Genomic DNA, 12,673 nt, shown 5'->3' on the forward strand with positions numbered 1-12,673 from the left:
GGGCGTCAGACGAGTAGAACTGCATCTCCTCCCCCGAGCTGCTCCCGCCGCGGGAAGGGGGTGGCCCTGCCCTGTGGGGCGGGCAGCGGCCCGGGAGAGCTTGTACCGGTGGGCCCGGCGCGGCAGGGCAGGCACCGGTCTGGGCTCCGAGTGCGGCGTCTTCCCTCTCCGGGGGGCTCTGAGCAGTAAACGCTGTGACCTGGACCGTGCGGCTGTGAGATGTTGTGTGGCTGTTCATTCGCTGGCTTTTGGAAGGTGCTAGCAAACTAGCTTGGTAAGAATGATGGAGCTACTTCTTTAGAGAAGACAGACGTGGGCACCAAAGTATTTTTTTACCTCATTCTCTGCCTAGTCTTGTCACGCCCCGTGTTGCATGTGTCGTGACCTCGCTGGTCTCGGAGTTTTCAGTGTATGCACGTCTTGGTTTAGCTGTAACATCTTCCTAGTAAGCTTGATTCACACCAGTGTTTAGCTTATTGTAGCCAAAACCCGTGTTAAGAATTATTTAGAAACAAAGTCCTCAGGTATCTGCACTCTTCTGAGCTTCTTAAAATGTGTTTCATGGGCAAATAAAAAAGATATTCAGGTGATGCTGGACATATTCAGGTATCGTTTAGTGGTCTTGCTTAACTGCTTAATTATTCATAATGTTATAATGCCTTTTACTTTATTTTTTATTTTTTTTGATCCTTGCACTTGATTCTTCAGGAGGCTCAGCTCAAAGTACAACTTGAAAAAGCTTTGCAAGTAGTGGAAGAAAATGTCACATAAAAGCTTTAAGGAAATCAGAAAAGGAAATGTTTCTAGCTCCTTGGAGTCTGAAGATATTAGCTTAGAAACCACAATACCAACCGATGATGTTTCTTCCTCTGAAGAGAGAGAAGGTGCTGTTAAAATCACTAAGCAGCTGATTGAGCGGAAAGAATTGCTCCATAATGTTCAGCTCCTTAAAATAGAATTATCTCAGAAAAACTTGATGATTGACAACTTGAAAGTAGAGTATTTGACCAAGGTAAGAAATGTTGCTTTTTCTGTTGCATAATCTTTTCTTGTCTCTCTTGCTTTTACAGTGTGGTAGAAACTTCTATTCTGAAAAGAATTTCTGTGAATTGCCTACTGGAAACCTAATAAGTTGTTTTGTTTTTTTAATTAAAAAAGGAGGAAACAAAACATAATACAAAACTTAGCTGATTTGTCCAAGGCATTATACATGTAAATGGATGATGGGTATCATATTGGTTTTTCTTTTCCTAAAAACAAAGGGAAAAAAACCTGTATCCTTTCAGATATGGTGAATAATTTTGCCACTGATGTAAGCAGCCTCATAGAACTTTTAATGTGAACTTGTGGAATACTCAGAAGTTATCTGAATGCTACTCAATAATCTAATAATGAAGGATATATTGAGATGCTTATAGTAGGAGCTTCTGTTGTGTACAGTTTCCACTAAGATGCACAACATTAAGAAAGGTGTAAAAGCTTTGCCATGATTGCGTATAGTCAATATTTACAACCTACTGTATACTAACTGTGGCTTTCACTGACTTGCTGCTCTGAGTTTAAGCCTAGTTTGCAACCAACTCTTTCACTGAAAAAGATCAATTGTTGAACTGTCTATTTTTAGCTCATTAGAGCAAAATCCATATTGTATTTTATGAAGCCATCACACATTTAGAGGTCTTGTTAGACAGTAATTATTGTACTTCTCAGTGCGTTGGGCTCTCCATTTTTTTCTTTCAAGATACTCTTTTTGGCAAATGTGTTTTAAAAATTACCAGGGTAGCTTCTTCATTTCATATTTATATTCTTTATTTGTAGATTGAAGAGCTAGAAGAGAAGCTTAACGATGCAATCCATCAAAAGCAGCTGTTATCTTTACGACTGGATAGCCAGCTGGCTTTACAACAAGAAGATGCTAGGTATGGTGGAATTAAAACAAAAAAAATTCATCTTTAAGGAATTATTAATAAGAACTCAAATTACTTCATGGGCAGTTAATGGGACAATTATGAATTGCAAGAATAATACTTATTTTGGATATTAGTATTTCCACTCTAAAAATGGCATTTACATATTTAATATACATAAAAGTAAATTTGAATTCCACTCTCAATGGCTGAAGTTTGTGCTTTTTGTTTTATTTTTACCTGAATTCAAAATTTAATAGTAGCTTGGAGTAAGATTGCTCTTAAAACCAGTAAAAAGCAGAAGGAATAGGTGAAGGGGGCCAACACTCCATCAACTGAAACTGAATTTTTAATAACTCTGCAACCTGGAAGACTTGGGAAAGGTAAGGGGAGAATGTTTAGCACTTTCAGTTAGGATTGCTTACTGATCAGACATGCTTTTAGTTGATGATATAGAAACTTAATTTTCTCTTTACTTTTCTGGAACAGTTTGAGATAACCTATAGCTGAAAATAGAGTGGCTAGCAGGCTTCTCCAAATTGCTTTGTCATTTAAATAGTTGAACACCTTTCATGGTACAGTGAAGGAAGAGCATTACTTAATATTCTTCTGCTACAGCAAAGGATGCACCAGCTTAGAGGATGTGACTAATTTGAAGTCATATTCTGTAGTAAGCCTGGAACAGATTTAGGGACGTTAAGTCAGACCTGAGATTAGCTACAGCAGTGTATTTCAGCTGAGCAGCAGCTAACTGTCAGAATAATGTCTGTCATTCTGTATGCTTTTTTTTTTTTGCAGCAGAGTGGAGTTTTTTTATGTTGGCCATATTTGAATTATCTGAGGAGTGCTCAGTAAAAAAGTATTGGTGTGCAAATTGTTATTAATAGGCATAGAGAAAGTTGAACTACTTTCTTTTCCTCAGTCTTTTCATTAGTTTTCCTGTCCCTTACCTCACTTTTCATGCTTGTTTAACAGAATCTTACACTGTGTGCAGAATCTGTCTTTGTGCAGACCTGGGATTTTATTTGGTCTTTTTGAAACAAGTGGGGCAGGCACCCCCTTGTAGTACTAGCTAGTATTTTTATTATTACTTTTAAAATAATGTAGAAATTATTGCATTTTGAATAATGATTTAATTTTAGTATGTTTTCAAGAGTTATAGTGAAAACTCCAAAAAAGTAGGTCAAGTGCCTTTGACTTTAACAAAATAAATAAAATACTTGGAAATATCTCTGAGTGACATGCAGTTTCTCTTGATTTATAATACCTTGCTGTGGTGATAATAGTAATGGTAATTTCTTGAGGCTGGAAGTAAGGTTGCTTGTTTAAGTGTAGTGATGTTTGTGTTTTCGAAAGGCCCTGTCTTTGTATGTTCACCAGCTAGAAATGCACAGTTGTGTGTGGAATAGACCATAAGCATGCATGTGCTGAAATTTGGCAAGACACAAGTTGAAGTTACTATTGCTTTATTTGGTGATTTACTAGTTTTTTGTATTTCGTGTAGGAATATATTTTGCTTTTTCATGTTTTTAGTCTTTTAATTGGTAAATTAAGACTAATGTATAAATTCAGTTGAACATATGGGGAAGTTGTAATTTCTCAGATTCAGCTTTGTATTGTCAATGACCATGAAGTTCCTGGCTTTTTATGTATCCTGTGTCTGATATGGCTGCATAACTATGGTGGTATACTCTCTTGTGCTAATTACCTAATACCTCAGTAAATTTTTTCCTTTACAAAGTGATCATAACTCATTTCCTTGCCCAGGGTATTGTGAAGGTTTGTCACTGTGTTACTTGCTTCTTAATGTCTTTTGTTTTCAAATCAACCTCGAAGGAAACATCAGGCTCTAATGAAACAAGAAATGGAAACTGTGTTATTGAGACAGAAGCAACTGGAGGAGACAAATCATCAGTTGAGGGAGAGAGCTGGAGATATCCGTCGTAGCTTGCGAGACTTGGAATTAACAGATGATTGCTATGAGAATCTAAAGTCTCTTCCTGAAGATCAGCTCTCTATTCCTGAATATGTTTCTGTGAGTATTGTTTTGTGTTGGTTTAAGATACAGCTCTGTCCTGGGTTTGGCTGGAGTGGAGTCAGGGTTCTTCATAGCAGCTTGAATCTTGCCATGTTTTGGATTTGTGGCTAAAAATGGTGTTTGTAACACACCACCAGTGTTTTGGCTGTTGGGGGACAGTGCTTGCACAGTATCAAAACTGTCTCTCTTCCATACTCTGCCTCCCTCTGTCTGCCATGAGCAGGGTAGGAGTGGTCATGAGATTGAGAGGGACACAGCTGGACAACTGACCTGAACTGGGCAAAGGAAAGGAATACCATCTAACATGATGCTCAGCAATATAAACTGGTGGTATAGGAAGAAAGAGGAGGTGGAGGGTTGGATTTGAAGGTGGTTATTGCTCAGGGGCATGTCTGGACATCAGTCTGCTTGTGGGAGTGGTGAGTGATTGTCTTTGCAAGGTTTTATTTTTTAAATAATCTCTTTCCTTCACTAATTTAAACTGTTGAGAAAACCTGACACCAGAGTTTTCTTGCATTTGCTTTTCTCATTCTCTCTCCTGCTCCCAGTGGAGACAGCAGGTGAGTGAGCAGCCATATGAGTGTTTGGTTGCTGGCCAGGATCAACCCACCACAAACTGTAAATTGCTTTTATTTAGAATGTATGTATTTAGGATGTGCATATAGTAGAAGCCAGGCTATACTCTTGGAATTCTTACTCTTCCCAAGCTAAAAATGGTAGACCTTCAGAGGCAGATGTATTTCTGGATTGGTCTGTTTTGTCTGGATTTCAATAGAGAGCCTTTTAATCCCAGATGTCTTAAAAAGAGTAAAACTGCTTTTGTATTTTAAGAGGGTGAAGCAAAGGGGGTATTACAATTAAGATGGTAGGCACACACTGATGATATGAAATACAGCAGGCTGAAAATAGGAATTTGAAACTTGGCTTGCCAGAACCACAAGTCAAGATGGTCCTTGCATACATCCCTTACCTTTCTTTCATGTGCTCCATCCGTCCCTGTCCTATCTGAACTAAATAGAGGAGATAAAGTATGCCATAAAGTACATTTCAAGACTCATTTTCTTGACTGAAGAACTTTGATAATTATAGCTTATAGGTAGGTGGCAAGGCAGGGATGTACTCTGCTTGCAATAAAAAGACAATGGCTTCACAGACTATTGGACATGTCCAGAGCATCCTGGCTCTGGTCTAAGAAGGAAGAGGATTTAGACATGTAACCTTAATTCATCGAAGTGTTAGCATTGTACTTACATATAGAGCTAGCTTTAAGGAAGCTATAAATAATATTTTAAAGTTTAGTGCATTTGTTAAGGTGTAAATGCTGCGTGACTGAGTTCTCTTGCTAGGTGTAAATCATGATGTACTATGCTCTAGATATGTACAGAGAAGCAGAAGTTGTCATCTAAAGGATGTTAATAGAATCACAAACTTGTTTGAGTTGGAAGAGACATTTAAAGGTCATACAGTCCAACCCCTGCAGTAAGCAAGGACATCCTCAACTAGATTAGATTGCTCAGAGCGCTGTCCAACCTCTGTCTTGAATTATTCTAGGGATGAGTCATCTAGCCTCTCTGTGGGCAACCTGCACCAGTGTTTCACCACACTCATTATAAATAATGTCTTTCTTATATCTATACCCTCTTATAGTTTAAAACCTTTACCGCATGTCTTATCTCAAAAGGGTCTGCTAAAAAGTAGTCTTTGTGTTTCTTATTAGCTTTCTCTAAGTACTGAAAGGCTGCAATAAGGTCTTTCTGGAGCCTTCTCAGGCTGAAAACCCCCAACTCTCAGCTTTATCTCATAGGAAAGGTGTTGCACTCCTCCAGTCATTTTTGTGGCTCTCCTCTGGACCCATTCCAGCACATCTATGTCTTTCCTATACTGAGGACTCCAGATCTGGACACAGTACTCTAGGTGAGAGCCAAGTAGAGGGGGAGAATCATCTCCCTTGACCTGCTGGCCATGCTTCTTTTGATGCAGGATACAATTGACCTTCTGGGTTGTGAGTGCATATTGTCAGCTCATGTCCAGCTTTTCATCTGCCAGTACCCCAAGTTCTTCTCAGGGCTGCTCTCAATCCTTTTGTCACCCAGCCTACATTCATACCAGAGTTTGCCCCGACCCAGGTGCAGGACCTTATACTTGGCCTGGTTGCACCTCATGAGGTTTACATTCGTCCACTTCACGAGCTTGTCCTGGTCCTGCTGGATGGCATCCTGTCCTTCAGGCCTGTCAACCACACCACTCAGCTTGGTGTAATCTGCAAATTTGCTGAGGGTCATTCAATCCCAATGTCTGTGTCATTGAGGAAGATTATTAAATGGTTGTTGGGAAACATCTTTATAAACTTCGAAAACTTTTGAAAGTACTAGGAAAATCTTAAGGCTCTGAGTCATAAAAAACAAGACTTAGCTTGGGGCCTAATAGGTTATTATTACCCCCTGACAACTGTACCTACTGCCCTTTCTAGAAGTATTTGAGGTTTTTCTGTTGCTTCCTGCACCACCTTGGTTGACAAAGCAGATTTTTAATACAAAGTTAAATCCCTGTCAGCTTGCTTGAAATTGGTGTTATGGAATCTCCAGGACTTCAGGAGCTGATTGACAGTCAGTACAAAAGAGTGTGAAGACAGGCAGGACAGGTATCAGGAGTTAGTAATCTTGCTGGCTGCTTTAAGTGAAGCTGTCTCAACACAGTTAGAGTGCATAGATTGTATTTGTGAGTAGAAAGGAGCTCCAAAAGAATATGAAGTGGGAGAGGTAACTGCTGCCTTCTACCCCTAACCTATCTTTATTTACCTCTTGTGTTCAACCAGTAAATGCTACCTTTCTCTGAGTCAAATTCCAATACTTAAGTGTTCAGTGAAGTCCCTTTCCTCTTTACACAGTGTCATTTTTTCTTTTGAATAAATAATTTTTTGGCCAAATTATATGTTTGTTTTTTCTCGAGAAGACATTCTAAAGATATACTGTAGTAAGATGCAGTTTTCTGCTCATTCTTGCAACTTTTGGCAGCAGGGACAGTGTGAACCTATGGGTTCCAGTTAAGCTCAGTGATTGTTTATGATTACTTTGAGTTACTCAGCTGATACAGATGCTGGGAGGCTACAGAACTGTTTTGCATATCCTATCCATTTGGCTTCTGAAGGCTAGGAAAAGGACATAGAAATGGGAAACCTAATTTTTTTTTAATGCTGTTCTATGCTTTGCTTACCGAAGGAGAAATGGTGCATTTCTCAAATTGATAAAATCTCTGGCTCCAGATCTACATGCAGATTAATAGTATAGTCTACAGATATTAGGATAAAATTCTCCTTAGTGAGAGCGAGTTCTGCTTAGAGAAAACTTGAGCAAGAAATCCTCAGGCACTCTTTTTCTGTTTATCAATTATAAAATACTGCTTTACAGTTCTCTTTGATAGAAGTAAATGTATGCAGAATGTTTATACTTTATTTGAAAGATAGAATACTGGACAAACAGCAGGCAGTACTTACATACAGAATTGTTTTTTTGTATGTAGAGATACTGCAAGTTTAAAATACTAGAATTAAAACAAATGTCACATGTTTTTCACTGTTCTTCCACAAAGGGGTGCAATAGTGACATGTTATAGCAAAGACTAAGCAATGTTTAATGTTAACGATGATGACAAATGAAAAATGATGTTATAAGCATCTTTCCCTTAAAAGCCACACTTTTGTTTTGAACTTCTATGTAAAAGTTTAGGTTTTTTTCTTAACAGTTTATAAGAATGGTTCTTTTAATTTTTTTTTTTAGCAACAACATATACAAAACTGTACTTCAGGTCATTGAACTGGTGCTTGGCAGCTGAATCATTTAATTTGTTCTGTGAAGTGAGCCTTTTGTGGTCTCCTGTAAAAATTTTCAATGAGTTGTTGAAAAATGGTATCTGCAAGTTCTGTTTGATCAGTTTTTAATCATCTTTTATTTCATTTGCATAATTTTGCTAACTATTGCTTAATTGCCTTTTATTTAAGAAGGCAGTTAACTGATGCAACTGCTTTAACATGTAACAGAATTTTTCTTCATGTAACAGAAGCCAACTCTCTCTTCCTCTGCACCCACTCATTTTTAGCTTAATTCTAGTTTTCCATAAAGACAATTTATATTTTAATGGTAGTATCTGATCGTTGAATTTGTCTTTTGGAATTCAGAAAAAATTATCTTGGTTTTAATTGAATGTAGTTTTAAAACTGAATGCCATCCTTAATTTTGTTCACTTTGTGTAAACTTAGACGTAGTGAATTGAGAATTGCTTGTTGCTATTTAAAAAAAAAAAAAAGATGAGAATTCTATTATTCCATTTTTTTTAATTAAAAAGAACTTAAAATAGAACATGCTATACATTTAAACTAACGTTTGTTTTGCATCTAGAGGTAAGACTCAAAAGAGCTTTCTGGTTGAGTAAAACAAAAACAAAGTTGCAATTTTCAGTGTCATACAGAATTTTGGAAAAACTTGAAAACAAAACCCAAAAAACCCCACCACTTTTTAGAAAATTTCACTTTGCTGCCTCACTACTGATTTTCCAGTCCTGTTGCCCATTTGCTTTGTTGTATGAAGCAAAATACACCTGTGTTTACATGGCAAATTTCCATGGCTTCTGTGTTTTTAGAATTGTATGCTGTAAATTATATGGAATATGCCTGGCACTTTTCTTTGTCTTCTGCTGTTTACAGGTAGCAAAACAACAGACTAGTTCTCCTTCACTGAAGTATAGTACAGCTTGCTCTTGAATACTTATTTTATCTGTGCTTTCTTGCTTGTATTTCTGCTTTAATCATATATCAAACGACATGTTAATGTTGGGGAGTATAGAGTAGCTTTTGCATTAAAATAGTGCTTGATTATCTATTCTTTTCATCCCCCAAAATAAACATTTTAAGGTATCAAGTTAGTCTGGGAGCAATAATCTCTGTGTACATGTGTGGGGCTGTAAAGAAAGCTCTTTGTTTTTTCCCTTTTGCTTTTTACATCTGACTTTGTGGTTTTACTAATGTGTTTTCTAGTCTTTTTCATTGTTCAATGGAAAAGTTTTGTGAATCCAAGACTTAATTGTCTGAGACTATGCCTATGACTGGAGTAGAGGAAATGAGAGGAGTATGTGTTATAGGTGCTTTGAGTCTCAGAAGCATTGAATCGTTGAGGTTGAAAGTGACCTTAAAGATCATCAAGTTCCAACGCCCTGCCATGAGCAGGGACAGCTCCCACCAGATGAGGTTGCACAAAACCTCATCCAACCTGGCCTTAAAAACCTCCAGGGATGGGGCATCAGCAACCTCCCTGGGCAACCCATTCCAGTTCCTCACCACCCTCATAGGGAAGAATTTCTTCCTAATATCTAACCTAAATCTCCCCTCTCTCCATTTAAAACCATTACCTCTTGTCCTATCACTGTCTTTGATGAAAAGCTCCTCCCCAGCTTTCCTGTAAGCCCCCTTCAAGTACTGGAAGACTGCTATAAGGCTTCCCTGGACTTTACTATTACTCTTCGTGGGCTTTACATTTCTCCTTTTACAAGGCTTTTTTCAGTGTTAGTTTAGCAGAGTAGAGGCTGATCCCATAGAGCAACAGGTTACTGCTGAAAGTGGGGGTGGGGATGCATCAGGGTTCTTTCCAGTTGTGTGCTGTTCCCGCCTCCTGTGATTGCTTTTGCATTTTTCTTGGTGCAGATTCAGCACACTGAACTGGCAGAAAATAAAACTAATCTCTGAATTTCTACACACATCATAAACATTCATATTGGCAAGTTAGTGAGCAAGTTAAAATATTTATTGCTAAGTGGTTGGGGATTTGTCCCTCTTTTTCATACTGTTAATCAAATAGACTCTAGAGTTGATGTAAGTAAGAGGGTGGGACCATGTGTTCCGTTAGCAGCTTCATCTTTTAATTGGGCAACCTGACTGGGAGTTGCCCTAGTTGAACAGAAATGTACACCTTTACCTTTATACCTCTTTTTTTATTCAATACTAAACACAAACTGTTTACTTCTTAGCTGCTGCTGTTAAAGGCAAAAGAAAAGCACAGTATTTGCTTTAACGTTTCTACCACCCACACACACCCTCCTGGCCCCAGCCAGCTTCCAGGTATGCACTAGAAATAATTTGGTGAATTACTGTCATAAAATGTTGTGCTGGTTTGTTTTCAGGATTGTAGTTTTGTGATAGCAATTTTGCTAGTCTTAATTGTGAATATGTATCTTGTTCTTCTAGATCCGATTCTATGAAGTAGTCCATTCCTTAAGAAAAGAGCTAAGCGACCTACAGAGGAAAAAGGAGAGCCTAACAGAAGAACTGAGTGGGTACAAATCTCAGCTAAAGTCTCTTACAGAGGTCTGTGCACATTATCTCAAATAAGAATCTGTAAATATATATGGGAAAAACTCATTCTCCAAATCAGGGTAGACTTACCAGCTATGTTTTGGTTTCTGATGGCAAAGTTCAAGGTGGGGAAGCTGAGACAGGAGATCCATTCAACATTAGTTGAAGACAGAATGATACTTGACTATGTAGTTTTTGAGATAGTGATGTCTTGGTAGTAATTTGCTTCACCTTTTGTTGTAATGATATAAAAATGCATTTTTTAAAAGAATTCTTTGGAGTTACGTCTTCTTTGTTATGGTTTTCAACTTTTTATATTTTAATTTTACTATTTATTTATCCCTAAAGAAAAAAGAAAATTTGATTTTGAGTAAAGTGCAAAACCCAGAAGGTAGAAAAACAAATTACCTAAATATATTTAATATTTTTTTTCATAGAGTAGAATAGTTGAAACAGTATAATGATAATGTTATTTAATGTATTTATGAATATTTATAGCATTCTTAGTATGTAGACAGCTAGGATGATTTGTATTTTAGCTTAGTTCTCTGTAAACCTGAAGTTCTGTTACAACAGTGTTCAGTTACTCAGGATGTATTTGTCTAAGTCATTACTACCAGGGACTTCAATACCACAGTCATTTTACTATTTCTGAAAGTATCCTCTTTTTTTTCCCCCTCAAAATTTACTTGTGGAATAATCAGGTGCAAAGAGATACTAATTATACAGGATTATCTTAAGTAATTAATATTATTTTAGTTTCTCTTTTTGATTCAATTGGAAAAAATACTCTAAAAACGTACATTTCTGTGCATCAGCATTATTTTGTGTTGTCATCTCTGGTCATAACTGAGATTAAATTAATCCTGTTAACTTTGATTTACGTGAGCATTGTCATTCATTCTACATTTAATATGCTCTGATTTAATAAAATTCTACAGGAGGATTTCAGCCTTCTGAGATTTAACTGACATCTGTGTTAATTTTTGCTGAAGCGATTTAATAAGTAGATAATAATAATTAAAGTTGTTGTCGAAACAGTTTTCTTGGAACATTGACCTTCTTTTAATATAGAAACTTTAAATTTTGTTCTTTTTATACCACATGGTGGCAGTATCCGCCTTTCCCACTGATGTATTTTTCAAAGTTTGGAGTTTTCTGTGCTTTTCTTTTGATGCTGATGAAGCACTAGAATGTTGCCAGTGTTGGAATGAGGCGGTTCTTTGAATCTATATACCCTGTTTGCATAATCGTGCTTAAAATGAGAGACGATTAGTGAGAATGAATACCTTGTTTAAAAAAAATAATCAGGGAAGAGGTCCAGATCTTGAAATGTCACCAAAAAAAAAAAGCAGCTTACAACTAGTAATGAAAACTATTCCTTACTATTGTCAGGTTTCAGATAAGATGACTTACTCCAGTTCTTCCAGGTGTACAAAAAAACTTCAGACCCAAGTCTTCACCCTATCTTTTATGCACAGAGATAATGTGTTTTGGGTATTTAACAAAATGCGACCTGATAGAAGGTACTTGAAGTATGGAGAGTCTTTAAGAGTCTCTGTATTTTGCTTCTGGCAAGTGACTTGATTAGTGTCACTGTAACAAGGTACCTCAGGCTGTTTTAAATAATAGAGTAAGAGGAGCATCATCAATACATGAGGGTACTTGAGAATCTTCCAGGTACTCAGTACACTAACATAAAGCTAACATACCTAAACATCCCTTACAATTTACAAAGAAGTATTTTCAAGGTGTACTGTTGAGGTAGCTTATTTATTTGAGCTCCTTCAATAAAGTCAAGCTTTATTGCCAGAAAATTTATCACTAGGAAACAAGGCACAGTTACTTAAGCTCTTGTACTCTTCTTCAAATGTTTTTGTGTTATTCCAATAATTCTTTATTTCCAGCTACATGAAACATAGTTGCTGAAGTACCTTGCCTGTTATTTAACAACATGCTGTCTTCCAATCCTTCTTCTGGTTTCCCATCTAATATTTCTTAAAGTTTAAATTTTCTCCAACAGTTGCAATATTTCTGTTCTCTACATAGTTTATCAGCAAATTCTCTAATACAGACTTCTGAAATACAGCCATCACTGAAGTTAAGACCATCTTTTCCCTTTTTTCCCTCTGTGAGAGAATAAACCCCTTCCTACAGTATTATTTTTTTTCCTACTATTGCAAATAATTAAGGTTCTTCTTAATGAGTTTCAAATATTTTTTTTCTTCTTTGTTTAACATGGAAAGGAACTAAAATACATGCTTATACAAGATCTTTTTATTAACTGTTAATGTCTTGGGGAAGGAGGATTTTGCTGGCTTTTCTCATTGTTCATGGCTGACAGACGAGGTTTGACTAAGTTTTATACATGTAGATATTCAAACAGAA

The 12,673-nt window shown here is 37.0% G+C and overlaps 1 protein-coding gene across 1 annotated transcript in view; it reads left to right on the forward strand.

Moving 5' to 3' along the window:
• The first annotated feature begins 760 nt into the window (after nucleotides 1-760).
• Nucleotides 761-12,673, forward strand: part of PIBF1 (progesterone immunomodulatory binding factor 1) — a 114,446-nt gene continuing 102,533 nt past the window's right edge. The window contains exons 1-4 of the mRNA XM_010003489.1: nucleotides 761-1,012; nucleotides 1,819-1,919; nucleotides 3,744-3,942; nucleotides 10,178-10,297. Of these exons, the coding sequence (XP_010001791.1) occupies nucleotides 761-1,012; nucleotides 1,819-1,919; nucleotides 3,744-3,942; nucleotides 10,178-10,297 (672 nt within the window). The remainder of the gene's footprint in view (nucleotides 1,013-1,818; nucleotides 1,920-3,743; nucleotides 3,943-10,177; nucleotides 10,298-12,673) is intronic.

This window comes from Chaetura pelagica, unplaced genomic scaffold (genome assembly GCF_000747805.2).
Source record: "Chaetura pelagica isolate M959 unplaced genomic scaffold, ChaPel_1.0 scaffold106, whole genome shotgun sequence".
Taxonomy (NCBI): Eukaryota; Metazoa; Chordata; class Aves; order Apodiformes; family Apodidae; genus Chaetura; species Chaetura pelagica.